General features: G+C 37.6%; 1 protein-coding gene across 1 annotated transcript in view; it reads left to right on the top strand.

Annotated features, from left to right (window-relative positions):
- RTTN (rotatin) overlaps window positions 1–27,204 on the top strand; it is a 150,799-nt gene that overhangs the window by 115,526 nt on the left and 8,069 nt on the right. The window contains exons 38-46 of the mRNA XM_021686411.1: window positions 444–597; window positions 3,106–3,243; window positions 5,981–6,198; window positions 15,009–15,114; window positions 16,060–16,157; window positions 17,430–17,507; window positions 21,066–21,192; window positions 23,363–23,565; window positions 26,823–27,090. Coding sequence (XP_021542086.1) covers window positions 444–597; window positions 3,106–3,243; window positions 5,981–6,198; window positions 15,009–15,114; window positions 16,060–16,157; window positions 17,430–17,507; window positions 21,066–21,192; window positions 23,363–23,565; window positions 26,823–27,090 — 1,390 coding nt within the window. The remainder of the gene's footprint in view (window positions 1–443; window positions 598–3,105; window positions 3,244–5,980; window positions 6,199–15,008; window positions 15,115–16,059; window positions 16,158–17,429; window positions 17,508–21,065; window positions 21,193–23,362; window positions 23,566–26,822; window positions 27,091–27,204) is intronic.

The raw sequence follows: 27,204 nt of genomic DNA on the forward strand, positions 1-27,204 counted from the left end.
TTAAATGTTACAAACTTGCATTTTACCTGATAGGAGATGTGTTGAAGAGTATTTTGTAATCTTTCTTTATAAAATTGTATGATATGTGGCATTGGAATGCCCCTTTCTACTTCCAGAATATATTGATTCCACAGTTTAGCTACTTAAAAACTATAAAGGTGTTCTTTCTCTAAATGGAATTTGAAATTTGACTTTGAAAATACTGCTTTGTTTGGTATTATTATACTTGACAGTGTTAATGTGGTCATTAATGGCATGTTTATGAGAATACTTTGTGCTATGCATTCCTTTTAGATCTTTAAAAATTATGATTAATATTTTTAGTCTTTTATTAACATACATTACAAAGAAAGTAACTTATAATGCATAGAGAGCTGAAATATCACTGAGCTAGACTTTTCATATAATATGTTTTGTTTTCCTTTATCTCTTTTTTCAAATAGGTATCCTTTCTCCTAGAATACCTGTCATCTTTGTCCAGGCTTCTGCAGTCATGTTTATTGGTAGATCCTGACCTTGTGATTCAGGATGAGCTTCTGAAACCTCTTATCACAAACATCATTGGGGTCCTCACCATATGCACCAAAGATGTCTTAGGTAAGCTTTATTTCTTTAAGTTTAGGATGGAAGCAAATGATATTGAGGAAAAAAGTCTTACTCTGCACCAGATACTCACTTCAAGGTTAAATTTTATGTTGTGCTTTGCCGATATTTTGGAAGGCTTTTATAATGTGTTTTATAGTTTGGATCTTTTAAGTGGTTCCAGGAAACCATTTGAGACAAATATGTAGTATAGTGAAAGAATATCCCCTGTGCTGTCAGTTTAAATGAGGGGAAGTTCTGTATGTAATATTAGCAAGTACAGTGAGTTTCAGGTAGTAATTATTCTTATAAGCTATGGGTACAGCCAAATGACCTACTAATAACTTATTTGCAATAACAAGTATCAGTAAGTGTAGCATATAATATCAAACATTTTGATAAAGTCCTAAATTATTGAAAAATACACTCTGATGAAAAGTTGTATTAGAGCACTTAATAGAAGAGAAAATTAAAACAATATAGAATCTTTAACAGAATTAAAATACAATAATTAAAAGATTTTATAATGAAGTAATCGATAATTTGGCTATTGCTAAATGGCTCTTTGCATGTTAATTATTACTTAGGTTTTTGAATTTTATAGATTTGTTTGGTTTTAGGTGAGTAAAATGTTTTATGATGCCAGCAAATCTAGTCCTCAGTGTCTCATTAGTGTTAAAATATTCTGGTGCTAGAAGAATAGTAATTCTTTACTTGGAAATTTTACAGATGGTAGTGATGTCCTAACTAAGCAAATCAGGATAGACCATGCATTCACTATGAGGGTGATATCACCCCTCAAGAAACAAAAATTGAATCTTGGGGGAAAGGGGTGGGGGAAAAAAATCTTAGCTGTTACAATGGTTTGTGGCCCTTCAGAGCTCATTTCTACCCAATAAAATCTTATTCCTTAGTATTTAATTTCTCTTGTTGGGTTTCTTAGATATCACTTGGGAGGCACTGATATTGAGCTCAGAGAAGATAAACAGGAGATAAATATCATTGCTAAAAACTATAGTGTATAGATGGTTGTGACTGGAGGACTTTGATTCAACACTTGATCCCAAAGTCATATGGCCAGATATCCCAAAGTCATATCATGTCTTGATTGTCATTGGCTGACTTGTGGATTGTTCTTTTAATTGATTCTCTTGCTTTTGTGTGTGACTTGGGCTTTGAGAATTAAATACAAATAGTATATGTTTTATTATTATGTAAGTTAACTGGCCCATCATTAATTACGTCAATTGCTGAAAATAAAGTAAAAAATGTCACTGATACCTGAGTATATGTCTGGCAGCTGGTTAAGTTAGAAGTCATTTTCTCTTATCTAGCAAAAGGTAAAAGTTCAGTAACAATTTTTTAAGAAATGAGTTTTAAAAATTTTTCTGGAAAAGTAGTTGTGAATGGTTTTATAAAATATTATCTTTCTAGTATATATTTATATGATTTGCTAATTTTCATATGTAATTCAATACATTTTATAGGAGCAAGTAAACCATATTGAAAGTTATTTAGCAAAAGTAGCTATAAAGTTAAGTTAAATGTTAATTGCTTTTCAATTTTTAATTTTAACTTTTAACTTAAATATTTTATTTGGCTATCTTGACTAAAATCAGTAAGCTTTATACCTAATTCTTTTTATGCATAAAGTACAGATATACTGAATCTGATTTCAGATATATAGATATACAGGATCTATGGAATTAAAACTTCAGGGGATGATGAGGAGGAAACATATGTCTGAAAAGACTCCTTATAGAGCTGAGAATGACAAAATGGTTGAGACACACACCAAGGATTGCTATAATCCGAACTCCTGGAATATGCCATTCCCAAAAGAACCCTGAAATGGAAGTCCTTAGTTTGCTTGGTAACAGAGTTTGGCAAAAGCTGCCAGATAGTACTGGTGGCGTGGTCAGAGAAGATAGTCCTAGGATTACTGCTTCTCCCGAACCCCCCTTTGCCACGTGGAGAGAAGGGAAAAGCCGTCCTTACGATAGAAGGTTAATTGCTGTTTTCTCAGCCACAGGCAAAGGTGCAGAATCCTCTTTAGTGTCATGTTTTCACTGAGGGGCAGTACTCTTGGTTGTTCAATGAAATTCTCCTTTCTTCTCTGCCATGACCTTGGCACATTGGGCTTTCTTCTTTCACCCCTGCATAAAGAGGATAAAGACAACAGGAGAAACTTTATTAAAAGTAGCACAAACAATGCCATGCTTTTACAGTGTGCACAATGTGTGTTTCCTAGGTTATGACTTGTCATACCTTCTGAATTGTTACTAAATATGTGTTAAGGAGGGAGGATGCATGAGTGTGTATCTGTCTTTATGTAGGGGGTAGATGCGAGAGAACTTTAAGAAGCAGTGAAAAAGTTAATTAAAGTAAATTTTGGATCATGCTGAATTACATTTGTTTTCGTCTAACAGGTGCGTGCCTCTTAAGTGTAATGAAGTATCTGGTGAGCTTTGTATTTCCTATTCTTTGTGTTAATAACTTGAATTGTTTTCATTAATGTCATAGATGTAGAGTTGATATCGGCTTTTTATCACACGTGGACACATTTATTTAACCTTCTGGCTACACTCCTGAGGAAAGCCGCTATTGCCTCTCTCCCGTCTATGACAGCAGGTCTGGCCAAGCACTGGACGGCGGTGATTGGTAAGAAGATACTCTCACTAGGCTGTGGATCTTTCTGCTAATGAAAATTAAGATAATCATTATTTACAATTTTTATATATTTTTTTCTTAAAATTAAGTAATTACGGCATGGCATTTGAAAGAGAAACCAGGTATTTACTTTGAGAAATTTGGAGTGCTCTTGAGGAGCCTCAAAAATGCATTTTTGAAAAATTGAAACCCAGTTCAAAAAACTATAAAAACAAGTTAAGAAAATCCTGTGGTATTATGAAGAGACATGTGATGTGACATGATTATAAAACAATGAGAAAGATTTTCCTTTTGTTGACGTAGAAACCAGTCTCTTTCCTGACATATATGCACTGTAAGTGGGTAAACCTGCACCTAAAATTCTGTATATATGATAACATGGAAACTTAAAATAAAAATAGTGTCTTGTGTCAAGACAAGGATTTTCTTATAGTACAGAAATGGTTAAGAGTGTAGTATAGTTAAGTATTTTTATAAGATGTTTTCCATATAAGTAACTAGCATAAACAAATTTTTAAAAATAACTACTAATTTTTCATAAGGTCTCTTTCAAATTTTAGCATAGCAAGAAGACTTTTTTTAAACATAAATGCATATAAATAACATTTATGTTACTTTTTAAAAATGGCTAGTTTAAATGTATTCAGAATTGAGTTCTTTTAAGCTTCCAAGTTACCACTAATTCAGTCAACTTGTTTTTTTCACATTTTAGTTTATCATTTGGTTATTCTATAGATTTAGATGGATGGTACATTTTGTAACCAGAGTGTAGTGTTGAAGTAAGTTTTATGGAGAAATACATGTTCAGTAAGAAGCAAAATTGTTTGTTATCTGGAAGATAGGAGTTCTGAGTTTACCTAAGAGGAAAAGTGTCCATTTAGAAATCATTATTTTGTTAAAAGAGATTAAAACTGAAAGAGATTGACTAATTGAGATTTTCTTACATCCATTGTGGGGAAATTTAGTTTACCACCTGAGTCACTGCTAACATAAAGCACGGTACTAATGTGGGACACCTAAGCCGAGTGGTCAGATGTGGCCCGCTGCTTGTTTTGGTAAATAAGATTGTGTTGGAACCCTGCCACCTGTCCTCATTTACATGTTGCCTACGGCTGCTTCCCTGCTACAGTGGTCGGGTTGAATAGCTGTGACAAAGGCCTACGACCTGGAAAGCGTACAATACTCATTTCTTCTCTGACCCTTTGCAGAAAAAGTTTGCTGGTCCCTGCTTTAAGCCTGCTTACCTGACACTTTCCCTAGTGATGAAATAAGAATTCAGAATCTTTCTGAGTTTACTGTGTCCTTATTCAAAACGCACACACAGTTTATATAATATGGTGCTAATCAGAAATAAGTTACTACATAAACAGCTAGCTTTGATAATAGTAATGTTTATGAAAACATAACTAATAAAAATGATAGTTGCTATTCCTTATCATGGAGTTGTTTTTGTTTGTTTTTAGTTTCCATCCTATATGCTCGTACATATTTAAAACATCTTATGATCACTTTGTAACTTGTGTTATCTAGAACAGTCTTTTCTCAGACCTGAGTCATATTTAGACATCATTTAAATGATCATAATTCTCACGAAACGCCACTCTCACTAAATTATTTTTCTTGTGTTACTTAAGAAAATAAGAATTTCTTTTAGCCTAAATCTAGGTAGGAATTCTTATGGTTATAACTCTTACAGAAGTGTAAATTCCAAATGATATAAAAGTAGAACATAACAAAATTACAAACCAGTTGTACTCAAATTAATAAAATTAATATGCATCAAATGCTTCTTTGATGAAATCAGTGATCATAACAGAAAATTAATAATGACTGATTCAGTGTAGAGTCTTTTGAGTTGGCTTGCCTATTCTTTCTAATCTGTGTTATGTTTGCAAATTTGTGCATAACCACTTTTGTTCTGTATTCTGAACTACCATGAAACGTTTGTTTCTGCACCATGCCAACACTGCATACTAACTCTTGTAAGTACTGTTTAGCATCAACTTGTTTGAAAACAGAAACACAATTATGCGGTGGTGATCTAGATAATTCGGAGTACAGTTACATGAAATTTTGTTTCGTAAGCACTGAAATAAAAATTTAAAAGTTAAAAACTCCAGAGACTTTGTGGATCCCCAAAAGGCCCCAGAGGGAATCAGTACTCATCTATATATAATCCTCTTATTTTGGGTCTTAGCAAATATTGTGTGTATGTGCATTTTTTTTTTAAGATTTTATTTATTTATTTGACAGAGACACAGCGAGAGAGGGAACACAAGCAGGGGGAGGGGGAGTGGGAGAGGGAGAAGCAGACTTCCCACGGAGCAGGGAACCCGATGCGGGGCTGATGCAGGGCTCAATCCCAGGACCCTGGGATCATGACCTGAGCCGAAGGCAGAATGCTTAACGACTGAGCCACCCAGGCACCCTGTGTGTATGTGCATTTGTACACACACATACGCAAACACACTCTTTCATATCAAAAAGAACCCGTATAAAAAGAATAAAATGAGAATTAAATAGATTCCTTGATTCTGTTGTCTTAATATTGACTGTTTAAATTACTTTTAAACACTAGAGTTATTCTCGTGATACTTACAAGTATTGATAGCTTTACTTCATTAGAAATAAAAAGGCTGTAAACTTAATTACTCAAATTGATCTGATTCACTTCTTTAATTTTGAAGACATTTTCAAACATTTAAAAAGAAAGTATTCTCTCTCTCAGATATGTTGTGCACATGTGTGGGTTTGTCTACCACATGCCCTGCGTTATCTACCGCCAGCCTGCAATTCCTTTCTGTTCTCTTGACTGAGGAAGCAAAAAGGCATCTCCAAGATCAGGATAAAGCAAATGTATGCCACCGTCCATCAATGGCTTCACTTCTTGATAAAACTCAGGAAAATCAGAAATCTCTAGAACGACTTAATGAAGTAATTCTTCAGGTATGTGATTTCTTGACCTTTCAAAAACTTTGTTTAGTATTTAAATAAATCAACTTTCAGTCATGGCCTTATAAAAATTTTTTTCAATCATTTGAATTAATGTTCATTTTGACCATTTAAATGAAACAAAAGCATATAAAGTTAAATTAACCATCTCCTCTCCAGTCCTGGTCCTCTGATGTTGACTAGCTTTTTTAATGATTATGATACAAAAATTCAAAATGAAATATTACAAATCTAAATCCAGCAGTTTACCAAAATGTAGTGTGCCGTGTCATGACCAAAATGGTTATATTGCAGGAATGAAGGTATAATTCATAATGTCTTGCCATTTTAAAGACATGTCTACATCTCTGAACATACATTTGATGTATGTAAGTAGGAATTACATATATTTAAGGTGGTTTGTCTATAGAGGTAGGCGGAGTTAGTTGGTACATTTATGAGAAAAATGCCCCCTTTCTAAACCATGCTGCCTTATAAACTTATAAACTTACTTTTTGCAGTCCTAAAATATGAACCAAGAATTTTGTTCATTGAAAAACATTCTAAAATCACTAAAGTGTGATTTTATAAATAGATTAACCAAAAAAACCTTGAAGTGTTTCCTAAGTTGTGTAGTCATTTTTACAAATAGGAAATTGCTAGATTTTTCAATATTAAGAATCTCTCTTTTTAATAATCATGGTTTATGATTTTTATCTTCTTGCTGAAAGGTGGAAAAGAAATAGACTTGTGCCTTGACGGATTTGCTTCCATTCCCCTCGTCAGCCAGCCACATTTTATAAAGACTGAAGGTTTTTCCAGTCTGCCGATTTGTTGCTGTCTCTTTGCTGCTTTGAGTTTGGGGACTTTTGCCCCTTTTCTGCCTGTGGGAGTTATGGCTGTGCAGATCTTGCTGGCATGACCACTCGTGCCTTGTGTGCAGCGGTTCCCATCATGTTGGAAAGCAGACGAGGCTGATAGAGGCAAGGACGGCTCCTGGTCCAGCTCAAACCTACCCACTGAAGGTGGGGCTCAGAGCTCTTGGGGGGCTTTTTGTCTCCCTCTCCTTTGCCCAACAGACTACAGTTACTTTCAGAGCAAAGATAAGGAGACTGATAAAGGGTCCCCTGACATTTTCTCCTGTCTCCAGGAGCTCCTTCAGAAGCTGAAACTCAAGGGGGAAAAGATCCTCACAGCATTGCTCAAAGTCACTTACTCTTGGGAGGCCACAGCCTCCCTCAGTCCACTCAGCTCTTCATAGCTTAAAACCAAAGCTGGATAGTGTCCCAGTTGTCTCAGTCCCCATCAGAACAACAGGCTTTATTTGATTAACTGGGTCTGATTTTGCACTTCAAAGAATATTTTAAGAGGAAACTCAGATTCACACCTTTACAGTGGTCTTCCCCCAATTCAAAAGCATTATTAATCTCCTAACTTTGGCTTTAGTGGAGCTCTTTTCCCTAGGGAAGGGGCCTTCGATCTTACCGATTTTACCACTCTTAAGGACATACTTTCCCCTTCAGGGAATGTAAATGATTCCTGAAGTCCCACATCCTTTTCTTGCCCTCAGTGAGGGGAGTGCACCTGCCCCTCTCCCCTGCCCAGGCCAGGAATGCCCAGTAGCTCTGGGAGCCTTGACCATAGCCATGACCATGAGTCCTGGAGCCAGTCCTCCTGGACCAGGTGAAATGTAAAGACCTCCAGCCAGGCCAAACCAAAGCTGTTTTATTTCCTAGCTGCTTTCTCTCCCTTGTTGGTCATGCTGTTTCAAGGAGTCGTGATTAGGCTTGTGATAAATATGAGTCCCTGTTGGTTGATGCACCAGATTAAAATAAATGTACATAGGAAAAATTCTGTGCCACAGGAATATTTGAAATTTACCTTGCTCCTTACTTTTCCTTAATATTTTATAATATTCATTATTAAAGCTATCATTTATAATCTTTTGCTGTTTCCTTCTTGGCCAAAGAGGCCTAGAGCCACAGGGTATCTCATGACTAGCCAATTTTCCTCTCCATTTCCTCCAGATTATAAAAGATGTAAAGTAGTCTGTGTGGATATGGACACTTTAACCACTTATATAAGCTGTTTTTCCTAATAACTCATACTCTTCTTGTCCACGTAAACAGTAGAATATAAATACGTGACATTTGTTAGAAGGGCACAAGCAAGTTTAAGACAAAGAAAGTAAAGAAAGGAAGTGTCCCTGTGACATACTAATGAGAAGAAGTATGCCTCACATGAGATGGGACATTTATTAATGAGCTTTTAAAACTATAAACGCTGTGTTTTCTTTGTTCTGGCCTATATAAAGATAATATGTGAATTAAAATGTTATTCAAATACATGATCCAGCAACACATAATGATAAATTACATATGTTTCTTACTATACGTGCATGTAGGCTGTGTGTTGTGCCAGGTTTTATACAAAGGAAAGGAAAGTACAGTCTTTGGTCAGAAGAAAGAGTATACTAAAATTGATGACTTCAGAGGTTTATTTCAATTCTCTATAAAACCTTACTCAGAAATATTAGATGTGTGACCTTAAGCATATCACTTAACCTTTTGTAATTCAGTTCTTAAAATGCAAATGCAAAATGGGAGGATTGTATTAAGTTTGTATAAGCTGGCTCTAAAACTCCATCCTCCTGATAGATTGTTACGTTGTAACTTCAATTAAGGGGTCTTGGCAGAGAATCTTTTAAATGGTTGCTTTACTGTACTCTCCCATAGGGGATACGTATTGAAAGTTTGCATTTGGTATTTATATCTTAAATTATGTGCAAGTTTATTTTTTCATAATTCCATTTTGAGGAGGTTTGAGGATTTGAATATTCTATTAGAAACTAGTCTGTCTTACATATATGTCCTATGATATATATCTTTTGGCCATAGAGACCATATTTTCTGTTGACCATAACATAATGAACACCTTTGACTTAATGGGGATTTTGCCTTCCCTAGTGAGATACTCATATTGAGTATTGATTCATTTGCAAAGACATATAAGTAATAGATTTTGCTCATAATTGAGATGTTGAATTAATTCTGCTCCTTATATTTGGTCTGATATCTAAGGATAGTAATGGAAGGAAACAACAAACTCTTATTTCACATTTTAGGAGATAGATTTCGCACGAGTGTTTAGTGAATGGTGAAGTTCAAGAGTAAATCTGTTGGAGAGAAAAGGCTTATCTATTTGAGATACGGCTGTGTCAATGAATGTTCACTGTAATTAAAAACCCCGTTCTTTATATCGTGCCTTTTGGAAAGAAAGCAAAGAGTCTTGACCTAGAAGACCTAGATCACTTAATGTATAGAAGGAATTAGATCTAAAAAGAGCATAAAATTTAAATAAATTACATTGAGTCCTGATTTTCTTTCTTCCTATGGTTGGCAAAAAGACATGCTGTTTCTTGCTCTGTATCCTCTTAATTTATTTCTCCTCTTTTGTGTGTCTGCATCATCCAGTGGCTAGTTGTCTGTCACTTCAGCTATCTGACATGGAACCTTAGCCTCCCAGGCTTCTCGTGCTTTGAGCCATGTACCCCTGCTCTGTGCACAGATGCTCGGAACGACTCTTCAGTCTGTAATAAGTGCTGCATGGAAAATGGTAGAAATTAAATCCTCTGCTCTAACCTTCAGTATATGTTGAACAGTAGGTGGATTTACCAGATGTTAATCCTGTTTATTTCTTTTTTGTTTGTTTTTAGTTTTTGGCTTTCATATCCGTTTTTCTGTGTATACATTTTAGAGTGCCAAACAGGTTTATAAGTTTCGTATCCAAAGTAGAAGACTTCTGTCTTTTTCCTTCTTTTCCCTCTTCTTAGAGGCCACTATTTGTATCTCTTTTAGTTGATTGTTTTATGTTTCCCTTCCATGTCTCTAACATGCTTGTATTACTCTATCTTGGTTATTCCATTTTATTTATTCATTTATTATTTTTTTTTAAAGATTTTATTTATTTGACAGAGAGAAAGCTAGAGAGGAAACACAAGCAGGGGTGAGTGGGAGAGGGAGAAGCAGGCTCCTGGCTGAGCAGGGAGCCCGATGTGGGGCTCGATGCCAGGACCCTGGGATCATGACCTGAGCTGAAGGCAGACGCTTAACGACTGAGCCACCCAGGCGCCCCTTGGTTATTCCATTTTAAACATTATCTGTTGACTTCCTGCTTTGGAACATGAGACTTGAGTTCCCTTTCTGGGCCCCACAGCCCTACCTGGCCTCAGTGGGCTCCCTTCTCCTTTCCCTGCTATCCTGTACCTTCATGGTGGCTAGAGAGGAGGCAGCATGTGGTGGTCAGTCTGTGAAAATGCTGGACACAGTTGAACTTCACAGCTTCCTGTTTCCTTAGAGATAATTATTGTATTATTTTTAAATTTGCTGAGTTTTCTGTTATCACTGGTAACCTCCATGCTCTTTGCCAGCAATCGAATGTCCTCTCAGTATATTCAGACATGACAGAACTTATGTCAGCTTCCTATTCTGGAAGAAGTCACTCCCAGTTCCTTCTTACCTGCGTGGTGCCCAGTGTGATCCTAGGATCTCCATTCACCTTCTTCCTGGGGAATTCCTTTACCTCTCTGCTTTTCCTTCGATCTCATGTCTCCCATGTTCTCCTTTCTTGGTTCCCGCCTTCCTTTGGATAGAGTCTATTGTCTGGTACCTTCCAGAGTAAAGGTGCATAAGAGGCTTTTTTGAGATCTAGACATCTGAGTCTTTTTCTAACCTTACATTAAATTTATATTTTAGTCTAGTGAGGAGTCTAGATTAGAAGTCATTCACTTCAGAATTGAGAAGGCCTTGTCTCTTCCCTTTAACTTCTCATGTTACTGTGGAAAAATCTGAAGCCATTATGATTTCTGGCTGAAGCCATTATGATTTCTGGCTGAAGCCATTATGATTTTTCTCTCCCCTGGGAGTTTTAAGAATTTTTTTCTGTCTCCAGCATTTGATATTTTCCAGATGAAGTTTCTAGGTGGGGTCTATTTAATCCATTGTGCTGGGCTCTCTTGAGGGTTCTTCTTCTTCTTTTTTTTTTTCTTTTAAAGATTTATTTATTTATTTTAGAGAGTGAGAGAGAGCAGGAGTGGGAGGGGTAGGGGGAGATGGAGAGAGAATCTCAGACATCCTCTGTGCTGAGTGTGGAGCCTGATACGGGGCTCAATCTCATAACCTTGAGATCATGACCTGAGCCAAAGCCAAGAGTCGAAAGCTCAACTGACTACACACAGGTTCCCCTCATGATGGTTCTTTCCATCTGAACTCCTCCTCCACTTAACTGACATCCTCTCTACTCTGTGAGTTCTATGTGTTTGGAACTCTTACTAAGTTTTCTTCTTACATAATTTCTCTTTTCTTCTTTTTTTACTCTTTATTTTGGTTTCTGCGTTCTGGTTAGGAGCTTTTCTCACGTATCTGGTAATCTTGGTTGTCTGCTGCATTTGAAACTGGGAGATCTGAAGCAGATTGGAAGCCCTGGGCATCAGAGTGGAGCCTGTCAACTGAAAGCTGTACTATGTAAGGGCATTTGGCCGTCGCCTTTTGTGGCCTGCCTTCTTGAGCTTGTCACGTTCCCGAGAGAAGAATCTTCTGATCTCCTGCTTGGAGGTGAAAACCCAGCTGCCAAGTGTTTTGCCACAAAGTAGGAGGAAGAGAGGAGGGGTCTTAGAAATCAGTTTACACATTTCACTTAATCCTTCCTATTCTCAGTGTAATACCCTCACCCACAAATATGCCTCTTCTTTGCCAGTTTAGAACGCTTTAGTTCAGCTTCTCCAGAGACTAAATCTGCAGCTTCTTGCAAGGGGTGGGGAGGAAGAGTGGCTTGGCTATGCAGAGATTGGTGGGTCGTGGGCAAAATCTGGTCATCAAACTGGTTCTCAGAGATTTTTCAAATAATCCTCCTTTGTTATCACTTCCAGGGGTACCTGGTGCTAAATTTCCTCAGCCGTTTGCAATTCATTGTATGGACGGGGGTGGTATTCTGCCTTCTCAAGCCTGCTACTGCATTTGCTATTCATCCATCTGCTTTCTAGTTTCTAGATTTGTGTGAGTGAGTGAGTGTGTCTATCTGTCTTGGTGTTTAATCCCATTTCTATCATTTCAGTGAGATTTCATGAGGGAATAAAAGACATTTATGTGCACAATTGTTTCCCTAGAATTCTTATCTCTTTTTTTCTCCCTCATTGCTGTAGAGAGTAGATGAGTAATATATTTCAATGAAATCATTTTGGTTTTCCTCAAAACGTTAATGCATGCAGGTTCAATGAGGGTGTGTATAGGGGAGCAGTTTTCTTATTAGTGGTGAAGATTAAGTTTATAGGCAAATTAGGATGCTCATAGTTAACTATACTGATTATACTCCAAGCATATTCATTATCCTAAATAATTTTCCGCCTTTTCCCCACCGTCTTCAAGGTCACATTAGCGTGATCTTTATCAAGCATCCCTGGGTCTGGGCATTTAATATCTAACTCATTGGCCAAATAGAGGCAGCAGCCTAAGGGAGGTATTTAAGATGGAATCACACTGCCCCTGGTGGTGGGGCTGGAAGGGCCTCCCCAACCCTGCAGGCTCCTCCATGGTCACATTGTCAAGTATCAGCCAGTCAGCATCTGTGTATGCTATACTATATTTTATGTGAAACTGTATCATTTTGAGCTTAATTTTAATGTGATATTATAAAACTGGATCATTGAAAATTACTGATAGAAGGAAAAATTATGAATGTGAATTATATCTAATATTTAGAAATCATATGAGGAACTTCTAGTTCTTTTTTTTTCTTTAATTTTTTATTGTTATGTTAATCCGCATACATTACATCATTAGTTTAAGATGTAGTATTCCATGATTCATTGTTTGTGCATAACACCCAGTGCTCCATGCAGAATGTGCCCTCCTCAATACCCACCACCAGGCTAACCCATCCTCCCACCCCCCCTCCCCTCTAGAACCCTCAGTTTGTTTTTCAGAGTCCATCGTCTCTCATGGTTTGTCTACCCCTCCGATTTCCCCACCAGGAACTTCTAGTTCTTACACTGGAATTTATGAACCCTTTGAAATTGTAATTAAACTTTATGTGTATATCCAAGTGAGAATCTTATCACAAAAGATTTCACCTGAATGTACTTAAGCCTTTGGAACTACAGTACCCAGTAAATGAGAAACACAGAATAGAGAAGACAAGTTCCGATCATCACAAGGAAGCAAGCAGACAGACCCAGGATGTAGGGCATTCTGTAGGATGACTGCTCAGGTTTATTCAACAACTCAACAATATGAGGGGAACGAAATGAAAAACCCTGGTGGGTGGGTTGGGAGGTGTGAAAATGGCCAGTGCTCTAGATTTAGGAGATACACAGGTAGGATGTGAGGGCTTTATTGGGTGCTGATTCCAATAAACCAACCATAAGGAGACATTTTTTTTTTTAAAGATTTTATTTATTTGACAGAGACAGACACAGTGAGAGAGGGAACACAAGCAGGGGGAGTGGGAGAGGGAGAAGCAGGCTTCCTGCCGAGCCGGGAGCCCGACGTGGGGCTCGATCCCAGGACCCTGGGACCATGACCCGAGCCATGGGTAGACGCTTAAGCGACTGAGCCACCCAGGCGCCCCTCTTCTGACTACTTTTTATCATTAACTCGGATTAAGTAAAAACTATTTCTTAAATTCTACTTTTAAAATTATACTGTTGTGTGAATGTACTTAATTTATCAGCCTTAAGAAGTAATCTTCATTTACATACTCTTTTTAAAATTTTTTTATTTTTCAAAAAATTTTTATTTATTTATTTGTCACAGAGAGAGAGAGAGAGAGAGAGCACAAGCAGGGGGAGCAGCAGAGGGAGAGAGAGAAGCAGGCTTCCCACTGAGCAGGGAGCCCGATGCAGGGCTGGATCCCAGGACCCTGGGATCATGACCTGAGCCGAAGGCAGACGCTTAACGACTGAGCCACCCAGGCACCCCATAAGGAGACATTTTTGAGACAAAAGAGAAAATCTGAATTTGGACTGGATATTAGGTTGATACCAATAAATTATTAAATATGTTAGGCATGATAATGGCTTTATGGTCATGTATACTGGAATATGACATTATATGATATCTAGTATTTACTTGAAATAGTTCAGCCCAAAATTTTTAAAAAGAGAGAGTATGTTATTCTGTTTCCTTCACTCTTGTACATATTTGAAATTTTTGATAAAAAATTTTTTAACTTACAAATACGAACTATATAAAAGAAACATACCAAAATATTAGTATTTTCAAAATTACAAGTGATTTTTTTAAAAAAATTACATAAGTCAACAAAATTAAGAAATAATATTTTTTTTGAAAAACATGTAATATAACAGATAAATGTGACTGTAGAAATGCAGGATGGAAAGAACCACATCCCCTGAGGTACAGGGGTATATTGGGTGGAAATTGAGGGGGAGGGGTTGTGTCTCAAGAATAAGATAGGAGGAATTTGATGGCAGTTTTCCTATTCATCAGTTTTCTGAGGGCCCTTTTTAATAAGTTACACATATGTACGTACATTCCCTGGTGAAATTGAGTAAGTGCACAGTTTCTCCTTTACATGATGAGCCTTTGAGAATGATTGTTGCTCTTTTCCATATTGTAAGTTTCTTCTACAGTCCTTTTCACACAGAGCATTCTCAGTCTCAAATCTTAATGATTTTATCAAGTTCCAGTGAATTTCATGGAGTAGTTGAAACCTAGCAATACCTTTTAAATACACCACATCTTTTATTCACAATGGTTTTGCTCCGGATTAAGTTTTCTTCAAGGCAATTTGATATATATTCTTTGCAGTGCTATGAAGGAAAATCCTCCAAGGATGTCCTGAAAAGAGTTGCTGCAAATGCATTGATGTCACTTCTGGCTGTCAGTAGAAGGGCTCAGAAACATGCTTTGAAAGGTGAGCCACATGACTCATTAACTTTTATGGCATATTGTCAATTCATATATTTTACTGATTGTTTATTTTAATTTTCTTTGGATTCAAAATGTAAAGAACTTATAGTCTCATGACTAAAGAGTTTTTCTCATACAGAAACACAGTAAACATGTATTACTTTTAAAATGAAAAGGTTATATATGTAGATTATTTTTTGAGTAATGATTCTTAATCTAGAGCATATATAAATATTAGGGAAGCTTTTTTTTTCATTTTACTTTTTTATTTGAGAGAGAGAGAGCATGAGCGAGGGGAGGAGCAGAGGGGGAGGGACAAGGAGACTCCGTGCTGAGCAGGGAGCCCGATGCGGGGCTAATCCCACAACCCTGAGATCATGACCTGAACCAAAATCAAGAGTGGGACACTTAACTGACTGAGCCACCGAGGCACCCCTGTTGGGGAAACTTTAAGAAGTAACACATCACTCCATTTCATAATAATTAAATATTAGTAACCACAAGCACATATTGCATAGTTGAAAAAAAACCACATAGTTTTGATAGTAATAACAACAGCGTTAGATGATCGTGTATTTTCACATAAATTTCCCTTCTACAGTGTTGTGATTTTTCATCTGTAATCCAGGAACACAGGTCTTAGAGTTAAAGAGAATAATAGCAACATCATGTCTAGTAATTTCCATTGTGATTTGCTATTAAAGCGAATTATGCATGCCTCAAAACATAAAGCAGATTTTGGGAGTGTCATACTAAATTGAAAACATTGGAATTGTTAAACATTATAGTTCTCTTTATTTTTCTCTGATTTGTTAATTTCTCACTGAAAATATCAAAATGAAGTTGGTCAGAAATATAAAGCATTATTTTTTGGAGACTTTGTTATATGTGATTTCAACTTATTTGGGAATGGAATATTCTTTTAATTGTTTCCAATTTTATCTTTTAGCTGATCTAATAGACAGCTGCATGGAGCAGATGAAGCACATTAATGCACAACTGAACCTAGATTCTCTTAGGCCTGGGAAAGCAGCCCTAAAGAAACAGGTAACTCTGAATTCCAAACATCTGGGTGGATGAAGGAGTGACCTAGGGACCATCTCTCCAATTTTCTATACTTATAAATGACATCAGTATTTGGTACAAATGGGTACCTGATTTAGAAGAGAGGTATAGGTTAGATAAAGGGATTTCTGCATTAGCAACTTTGGGCTTAGGGTTGTGTGTGTGTGTGTATGTCTGTGTGTGTGAGAGAGAGAGAGAGAGAGAGAGACAGAGAGACTTAATTTTCACTTAAAGATCTTAAAATGAGATTTATGTATTAACATGTTTTTGTTATTATAAGCATTTTGAAGTGTGTATGATATTTTACCAGATAAATTGTTTATACTACAAAAGAAGGTATTTTCCTCAAAGCAAGCATGGATTCCCTAGGAATGAGATATAACTTACTGAGCTTTTCTATATACCAGGCAGTGTTGTGAGCATGTTATATTTGTTATCTCATGAACACTAAGTCCAACACACTCATACAGCTAGGAACTGAGAAGGCCAGTAGCTGGGTGGTTGTAGAGCTGGTATTCCTAATCTCTGTTTATTCCTTCCATAACTTTTGAATGTCTCTTTCTAGCATTGAGTTTACCGGACTCATGTTCAAAATGCATGCTCATGTAAGCTCAAGTTAACATAGTTTTTATATAATAGTGATGGTAATAATAATTGTTAAAAAGAAATTTGCCGTACAGGCATATTAAGAAGATGAGTGCATATGTATTTGTAAATTTGTAAGTATACATATATATGTATATAACTAAGGCCATTATAGCAGCGACCTGTGCAGTAACTGCTTTCTCTTGCATTTGGTAAGAAACCAAGAAAAAGTCTTATGTAATAATTTTATTGCTGCAGGGGGTTACATGTTTGTCAGTTTCTTTTCTTGCCTCTTTTCCTTTTCCTTCTCTAGGCAAAGGTTCTTTACGTCATCATTCAGAAAGTCAGCCAACACCTGATATGATTGAAAACCAGTCAGTACCTGCTTCACTTTATTGAGATGAAACATGGAGCCTATTATATATCTCAGTTCCTCCATGCTTGATAGACCAGAAATAACTTTTTCATGGCAGATGCACTTCTTGAGATATGGTCGTCTTTCAGAGATCATTAGCTTGTCAGTCCCCTTACATTTACGGTGGTCAGGTGCAAAGAGAGTGTACCTGGGACCTGCATTGTAAAGTGACCCAAAGCAGAAGGAATTGCTGTATATAAAAAGTGGAATATGCCATTGCGTTCACATTTTTAAACTGCTTTTTTTTTAAACAGGAGGACGGTTTTATTAAAGAGTTAAGCATTACTATGCAGCTTCTAAGAAACTGTCTTTATCAAAATGAAGAATGTAAAGTAAGTAAAATGATGTTTCAAAATTTTGATAGTAATGCTGCCATTAAACAGTTTAATTTTTATATGAGATAATATAGGAGGAAACATGAAAAACTTCAGATTTTTTTAGATGCACAGTTGATTGGCCCTTAAAGTCAGTGTTAATTCATAGAAATGGATATACCTTGTTATTCTTCAACATTGATGGCATTTCTTGTTTATGTCAGCATTTTAAACTTTATCCCTGAAACTTCTGGAAGCTAAAGCAAACTTGAGCTTCTTTCTCTGTGGTTATGCATTTCAGTTGTATTTTACTAAGATGGAGTGAATGGTTATGTTCTTTCAAAGGCAGTTGTCAGGTAGCTGTGCAGGAAATAAGTGGCAGTGTCTGTATGCATAAGGAAAGAAGAGGAGTGTGTCTCCTGTTTGGGTAGAAAATGCTTACTGCTGTCACTGGGCATGGCCCTGTTCACCTTGGGAGGCTTCTCACCTCCAGCTCTGCTGGCTCCCTGTGTCCCTTGACTCAGCCCCTCTGCCTGGGAACTACTGAGGTGTTTTGCTGTGTCTGTGAGCACTGATGCTGCCATTTATTTATTTATTTATTCATTCATTCATAATTTTTTAAAAAATAATTATTTATTCCAGAGAGAGAGAGAGAGCGCGCGTGCTTGCGAGCATGCATGTGCGCGGGGGAGAGGGGTGGCAGAGGGAAAGAATTTCAAGCAGACTTCCTGCTAAGCAGGGAGCCCCACATAGGGCTCAATCCCAGGACCCTGAGATCATGACCTGAGCCAAAACCAAGAGCTCGCTGCTCAACTGACTGAGCCAGTCACCCAGGCGCCCTATTGATGCTGTCATTTAAAATACTGTGTTAGTAACTGTTACATAGGATATAGTGTCTTGAACTCTTTAATTTGCTTTGTCATAGTGATACAACACTTTTGAAGCACTAGCTTTCACACAGAAATACTGTGCAAATGAATAAGAGAAAGATAAATTATAGGAGCTTCCTTTTTAAAGAAGTTCTTACGTTTTTTTGCTCTTACTTGGGATGAAACTGGAAAAAACATCTGGAAAATGAATGTCTTGAACATATTCCTTAGGCTATGTTAATTTGTTCGAGACATGTTACTAGCAATTTACATTTCAAAACAATTTGATGGGAATTAAGTGTTTATACATTTCACTGAAATTCCCAATGTATGAACTTTTTACTCAAAATGGAGGTGTCTTTACTAAATTTGTGATCCCTTATGCTACATAGTGTGCTTGTGACTGGATGCAGTTGATATTAATCCATGACACTTTACACTGGGAATACCCTGGAACACTTTCCAGGTAGGATCTGCTTATACAGATTTATGAGATGCTAGCTGGGTACTAGTTATAAATTTAGTGTTCACGTTTGTATCACATTAACCATCTATGACAGTGTAATGTCTCAAATAAGTCAAAGCCTTTCTACATTTCTAACTTGTTTAATAAGGAATAAATTCGGAGAAGAGTATTTAGATGACTCTTGAGTATAAATATAGTCCTCTGGGGCAAAGATTCTTAATTTCTTTTCCTGTTCCAACTTACCTGTGGAGTAAAAGATGCTTCTAGTACTAATTGTAAGGTACTCTTGTGGTTAATTCAGCAAATCACCCATGCCTACCTCGCTCCAGTATCTGTACACATGGGACATTAAAGAGTTTCCATACTGGGAAGATCGTGGTGGCTGTGAGGTAAATGAACAGCAGGCAAGATTAGAGGTGGGGGACTGTAGTAGGCAGGAGATGATGAGACCCCAGCAGGGGCAGGTGGAGAAGGGAAGGAGGGTGGGGAGACACTGAGGAGAAAAGAGAAATGTAGAATGATTTCCAGGCTCTACTTTAATGCAAGTACACATAACAGCAGAGTGTAGGCATGAGAGAGCATAATGTTTGGGTTTACACATGTTAGTGTAAAGTGTCTTTGGGACATCCAGGGGGAAAAGGACTGGTAATCAGTAGATTACAAGGGTCTGGGGCTCTGAGTGGTGATACAGGTTGGGGGTATTAGGAATTATCAGTATAAACTGTTGAAATTTCCCAAGAGACTATATATGAAAATATCTGTGGAAACTATAACTATTTAAGAGGAGGCAGAAAACAACTGGGAAAGGAGTGCTGGAGAGAGTTTGAAGATGTTCCTGGGTAGAGAGCTGCATGGAAATGAAGAAAGAACAGACCTTTAATAGATTCCACAGTGCTGAGGGTGGTTTTGCCAGCACCATCAGGACAGAAAATAAATTGAAGTAAGCTGAGGATTCAATAAGAGATGGGAAGTGACAGCAATAAGAGTACTCTTTCTAGAAGCTTAGTCGTGAACAGCAGCATTAATAATTTAGGACATAGCATTACAAGTAGTTAGTCAGTATGTTGGTTTCTCCTAACATGTAAACTGCTTGAATATAAGCAGAAATGAGCAAACTGGGGACTCGTTAAAGAGACAGGAAGAGAAGAACTAATTGATGGATAAAGATCCCTGAGGAGGTGAGGAGGCCATGTTTCAGAACACAGATGGACTTTCTGACCTCCAACAAAAGAGGAACACCCTATTCCTCACTTCTGGGCAGGAAGGATGAGTGGATGGAAATACAGATAAACTAGGTGAACAGAATGACAGAGTAGAGACAGAGCTTATACCTAATTGTTTCTGTTTTCTCTATAATCATAGGGCTCTGTTCCAAGCTTATGGACAGTGGGGAGGGGTGGATAACTTTGGGAATAACACTGGGAATGACTTTAAAGCTTATGGAGAGTGTTGAACACTGGGAATAACTTCCCACTCTCTTCTGCCATTAATGCTGCATAAAATTGGATAGGGTATGTGTATTTATATAAATACCCACATGTGAGCACATGGGTCTATAAATTGCTTGGTAATTCCTGTTCACTTAAGCAATTGCTGCATTTACTGCAAACAGATTGTATACATAATATTGTCTTGGGGGTAACTGATCTTTGTAATAAAGACTATGAATTACTGAAGAATTTATTGATGTAACATATTGTTTTAACTAAATTTTACTATATTCAAATTATTTACAAACAGTAATCTACTTCTGATCTATCCAGACTTACCAGACAAGTATACACACATATACATACAGAGGAGAGAGAAGGTGGAGGAGAGAACTTAGAACTGATCAGAATGTTTACTTAACCAGAAAATTCCATTTCTTAACCATATCAGAATATTTAGAGTTTATTAGAGTATAAGAGTTTATTCAGTGTAGTGAGGTATCATCGACTTGCTTAAGTTACATGCTTAGAAGCTGTTTCTTTAATGTTTTTTTACCTAAGCTGTGTATTGTGGCCACCCCAGTGTTGAAGGGACTTCCTGAGGCTGGTTGGGCTCATGGTCAGGGCAGTCCTGGGCAAGGTGCTGAATCCATCTGCAGGATTCTGATGCCAGCTTGCACTAACCAGAACAAAGATAAATTCAGTTTTTGTCTCCTTATGTTATAACAGGTTTTTTTTTTTTTTACTTGATTTTAATTTTATATTTTCATATATTCAGACTAATGCTGTCTGTATTTCCTTTTCACAACAGGAAGCAGCTCTTGAAGCTCATCTTGTTCCTGTCTTGCACTCTCTCTGGCCTTGGCTTTTGATGGATGATTCATTGATGCAAATTGCCCTGCAGCTACTTTGTGTCTATACTGCAAATTTTCCAAATGGTAAATAGATCCCAATACTGCCTTTCAGGAATATACTAAAATACTAATTTTATATAATAATTTGTTAAAGTGGACTGGAAAAACAAATACCTATTTTGAAGTGTTTCTTCTACTTACAGAGCATGTGTTGTTTAGAGGGAAGTTTTCTCATAGGTCCTGTAAGATACTTCAGTATGTGTCTGTTGAGATAGGAAGAGTCATTAGACAGCTCATGGAATAGAGAGGGAGAAACCTGCTTGGTTGTGTGGCAGTTGAATTTAATAGGAAATTGAGTTTATAGGAAATTGAGAGAGTGAAAATTATGATGTAAGACCTTAAAAACCAAGTAAAGGTTAAAACTTTTACAGACTCTAGAGTGGGAGCTGGCATGGTGGAAACTGGAAAGTTTGGAAAGGTGGGAAGCAGGAAACAATTGACCTTGTGATAACTGATGTCGTTGGGACACCTCTTTTCCTTCCTTTAACAAGTGTTTTATTGAGAAGCTGCTAAGGGCCGTGCATTGTTAGAGCCCAACAGCCAAGAGTGAGCAAAGGTGAGGGTGGAGGTGATTTGAGAAGAGAGGAGGAGGTGTGAAGTAGCTGTTTGAGCTGAGGGAAAGCAAACCCACTGTGGAGGTGAAGTAGGATTGCTGGCGGTATTCATTTCCCCTTGAAAACTCGGGGTCATACATGTAGGGTCTGGTCAGCAAGTGCACATGCTTTCTTCTAGCCACCATTCAGCTGCTGAGCAGCTGGGTTCTCCAGATGTCGAAAGATATGCAGAGAAGGGAGTGGAACTCAAAACAGTTCGGAGTCCATCTCGTCACTACCACGTGCTTAGGGTAGCTTATTCCTTGATGGTCAGACATGGGCCTCCACCCCAGCTCTGGGCTGTCCATTTCTGGAGCTCACTCAGCTTGTCTTTCACCAGCAGGAACCGATGACGTAAACAGACTTTCAGGTTCTTAATGCCTGAACTTTCACTGTGGTGTATGGAGTGCACCATGGCACAGAATTTCCTTGTCTTCATTCTGTCACTGACTTTCTCCTTCTTACTTCTGCTTGGAGAGTCTCCTGCGGCTGCGTCCTCCAGCTCACCACCCCTAACAGCACGGCCAGTGCAGTAGACCGTCCGCCCGGTGCATCTGCGCCTTGTTCTTCTTCACCCTCCTTCAGGCCTTAGTTGAGCGTTTAGGGAAGTAAGCAGGGAAAAAAAGATCAGTTGCTAAACATTGAGCAAAAGAAACATATTTTAAGTCTTTTGAAACTATAATCTATGTTACTTTTATACTTAAAATTGATGTAAATATGAGATTGTGGTTAGGTTACTAAATTGAGGAAGAAACCTTTTGTTTTCCTATCTGGTTTGTTTTCAAGGATCATTTAATGGATTTAATAGAAACCTTGCTATTTGGATACGGCTATACGGTGTGAATACAGGAAAAATCACTATGTTATTTGTGTTTACTTGCCTTTTATGACTTTATTTTGCAGAATGTATTTGATTCTGATCTAGTTCTACATAAGCTGGCCTCCTTGCATGGACTTTCACAAGTTAATTTACTTCAGATTTATGTGACACTACAGTAAAATGAATTTCTAATTCTTTTATGATGGTTTTACTCCCATGATAAATCCATATGGTTGTTTAATTTCCTGAGAAAACACTGGACTCTGGAAAACCAGTTGACCACTGCTGGTTCTGGCTGCTTATGAGCTGTGTCCCTCTGAGCAGGTCACAGGCTTCTCTGAGGCTGTGCCCTTACTTAGCACACATGGCTGCTACCGTTTATCTGCCCATGCCCCAGGATTACTGTGTCCCCCCCCTTTTTTTTCCTTCTGTAAAATGAAGACATTAGACCAAGTTATATCCAGTTTCTAAAATTCTGTTCTTCTACACGGTCTTTATTTAGATGTCTTTTTAAGGAACTGTTTAAAAACTTCTTACGCATATTTTATTCTTTAAAAAGAAAATAAACTTAGTATTTTAATATGCCCCATTGAGATCATTAGACCCTCAGTGAGGATGGCAAATCCATTAGGCTGAATGTAGACATCAGCAGTAGCCTTCAGTGCCAATTTGCAGTTCATAGGTTAGTGGGTAAGTCATTGATGGACAGATACGCTTCACTACTTAGAGTTTTTAACTAGCGAAACTAAGAAGACATTGTGATAGGCTGGTTTTTTTTCAGGTTGCAGTTCTCTTTGTTGGTCAAGTTGTGGACAGTATCCGGTTCAAGCTGCGTATAGAGGGGCCCCTGCCACATCTCTGATGGGGTGTATCCTGAAGTTGGCTTCCCAGATGCCTCTTGAGAACACTGCCGTTCAGCAGATGGTTTTTATGTTTCTTTCAAATCTGGCCTTATCTCATGACTGTAAAGGAATAATTCAGAAAGTAAGTACTTAATCTCTCCTTCGTATCTTTTTTTTTAATGTTATGTTAATCACCATATATTACATCATTAGTTTTTGATGTAGTGTTCCATGCATTTGTGTATAACACCCAGTGCTCCATGCAGAATGTGCCCTCCTTAATACCCATCACCAGGCTAACCCATCCCCCCACCCCCTCCCCTCTAGAACCCTCAGCTTGTTTCTCAGAGTCCATCCTCTCTCATGGTTTGTCTCCCCCTCCGATTTCCACCCCCCTTCATTCTTCCCCTCCTGCTATCTTCTTCTTCTTCTTTTTTTCCCTTTGTATCTTTTTTTAAAAAAAGATTTATTTATTTATTTTAGAGAGAGAGTGCGCAGAGAGGAGCAGAAAGAGAGGGAGAGAATCTCAAGCAGACTCCCCACAGAGCTTGGAGCCTGATGACGTGGGGCTCGATCTTACGACCCTGAGATCACAACCTGAGCTAAAATCAAGAGTCAGACTCTTAACTGGCTGAGCCACCCCTTCATATCTTGAAAAAGATAGTAAAATAATCCTTCTAATTGAGAAAATGTATGAAAAATCTAGAACTCAATTTCTAGGATTAAATTATTATGATTTCAAGACATTGTATTTTGAAAAATTGTAAAAGGATTCAGAAGGTTTACTTTGTTTAAAGCCAGTTGATAGATGACACATGAAAAGTGACAAGCTAGAGTATGATCATTCCATTTCCTTTCCGTTTATCTTCTTAGCTTCTGGATTATATTTTATCTTTCTCAAAAATGAGGGGTTTAGAAAGACAGCTGTCTTACATTTATTTGAGATCATAAAAGTAATGTATTGGTCTTTATGTAGACCAAATTGAGTAGTAACAATTTCCGTTCAGTTTACATTGTCAAAACCGTGTGTGAAATCACAACCACTTCTCCCCACTTAGACTTAACTTCTTTATGACATAATAGGTGATGTTATCAGTCCTCTGGGACTCCGTTGCCAAAACTTGACTTCTTCTCACTGCTTTTAACCTAGGGTACTTCACAAGGGATTGAATGAGTTAAATAAATTCTAATACACATGTTCAGTGAGATTATATTTAGATATGTATGAACAGAATCTCTAATTTGGAAGATCCTTTAAGATGTGAATATGATCACATTATCTATTATTTACTAGTACATAGTAGTTTGTTTCTGTTTCTTTTACATGGAAGCCAAGACAAATTATGAAAGTTGACAGCATTCCTAAGAATTTAGTCTCCTTTTCCTTTACTGTGTCAGCTCCCCACCCCCCATCCACCCCAAAAAACCCCACTCTGACTGCAGTCTCCAAATAAATAGCAGTTATGACTAAGGAACGATCTTTTCAGCGGTGTGTTGGAGCTAACTCAGGCTGGCTCATGAGTGTAGTTGCTGATTTTCAGGAACTTTGTGACCCAGTTGACATCACATTGCTATCTTGAAATCAGTCATGGCGGGAGTACTCACCCTGTGTAAGTTGGCAAAAGGTGAAAATCAGGGGCCCACCACTCCCACCACTCCCAAATTCCAGTTAATTAACATATACAAGGTAATACTTGTTTATTTGCTGGCACAGGCTGGATATATATATGTGAAGTCGTGCCCAGCTGGCTGTGTGTGTGGGAGCGCAGACAGGGGTAGGGCTTCCTGCCCCCTCCCTGTAGAGCACATGGGTAAAGTAGAATAGGAACTCCCAAATGACTACTAATCTCGGGTCTGACATGTGACTTTGAGCTGGAGACCTTCTCTCCTTAAGCTTCATTTGTAAACTTCTCGGGTTAAACAACATGATCTTGAAGGTGTCTTCCACTCTCAGGCTATGTTACTGTACTCAAGCATATTTTGATATATACTCCATTGGACTCTGTTTCAGGTGCGGTCAGTCAAGTTGTTTTTCCTCTGCTCTAATTAGGCAACCCCTGAGCCTTCCCCTGCTGCTTTGTTATATTGAGTCCTGGGCACTATAGTTATACCTCTCCATTGCTCATCTATAGGCGTTAGAAAATGTAGCCAGCACTGTTGAACAGCTGAGATTCTAGAATGTCTGGTTTCTCTCCACCATGTCTAGTACAGAAATTGTCTGAAAGCATCTTTAGCTCTAGCAAAAAGAAGGAATGCCCATAGCATATTTGTAATTTAAGGCACTGCCATATATTTTATCACTAGTGTCAACTCCAAATCTCCAATATCATGGCAGAATCTAGCTGAACGGAAAAGGCAAGGGATAAATCTAAAAAGCATTAATTTGGACTGAGCGATGAGAAGTAGCTGTGAGTGATGGCAAGTACAGTGCAAAGTGGGCATGTCGTTTTACAGTTTACTTGTTGCTTGGGTTATGTTGCTAATATTTCTGTAGCTCATTTCATTTTTCTTTTTTTATTTTTTTAAGTTTTTATTGAAATTCCAGTTAATTAACATATACAAGGTAATACTAGTTTCAGGTGTACGTACAGTGATTTACCACGTCCGTATCATTTCATTTTTAGACTCAGAGTCCTATATAAAAGTGTTCAATTTACCTTATAGATTCAAGCCAACATCTTGACTTAGGTGCAGGAGAACCCAAGAGCTAGGCCAGAATAGATTATTAAGCAGGAGAGAGATGAGAGATATTCTGGACATTTATGAAAGTTCAGTGATCATATTTCTGTACCCTGATCAAAATATCTATCTGATATTTTTGGTATTCATTTCTAAGTTTTCTAGAATGGCATGTAGCCATGAGAAATTACCTGTGAAGATAAGCGGTTAGGGTAAAGTGAATATAAAATGTACACATAGATTTTTTTTTAGTTTTAAGAACGCTTAGATTCAGATCTCTTCAGTACTACTAGAGCTGTTAACTGGTATCCAAGACTGATTTGGGTTTTGTTTCTTTTGCCTCCCCATAGGATAGCTTTTAATGAGTAGCAAAATTGCCAGAAGGCAGACAGAAAGAGAAAACTCAGGAGGCCTGAAATAATCCCCAAATTGAATTATCCATCCTAAATAATTAAGAGTTGACTATATGTATTTACTTTATCCATTATCAGGAAAGAATTAGTAAGAATTAAAATTTGAGCACTATTTTGTTCTCCTTAACTTGTTCACTTATACCTGGAAACAATATAGATGGAATATTTGGAAAGTAGGTGTTAGGAGGAAGGAGGAATTAAAGTTGTGGAAAAGAAGAGCAGAATTCTAGCTAATTGGTCTCCAAGGGACAAGGAAAATAATGAAAAGACTCAGGAAGAAAATAATATTCTCTCTATTTACCCACAGAGTAACTTCTTACAGAACTTTCTATCTCTAACGTTGCCAAAAGGAGGAAGTAAGCATCTCAGTAATCTGACCATTCTTTGGTTGAAGTTACTCCTGAATATATCATTTGGAGAAGACGGGCAACAAATGATCCTGAGGCTAGATGGCTGTTTAGACTTACTTACAGAAATGAGCAAATACAAGCATAAGAGCAGCCCTTATATACCACTTCTTATCTTTCACAACATCTGCTTCAGTCCTGCCAATAAGCCCAAGATCCTGGCTAATGGTGAGTATTCACATTATACACCACACACACATACTCAGGCATCTGTTTATACATGTGGTCATTCCTCGAGTATTGCATTCAGATTACAACACAAAATTGTTTTATAAATAATTT

Source organism: Neomonachus schauinslandi, chromosome 14, assembly GCF_002201575.2.
Source record: "Neomonachus schauinslandi chromosome 14, ASM220157v2, whole genome shotgun sequence".
Lineage (NCBI taxonomy): Eukaryota > Metazoa > Chordata > Mammalia > Carnivora > Phocidae > Neomonachus > Neomonachus schauinslandi.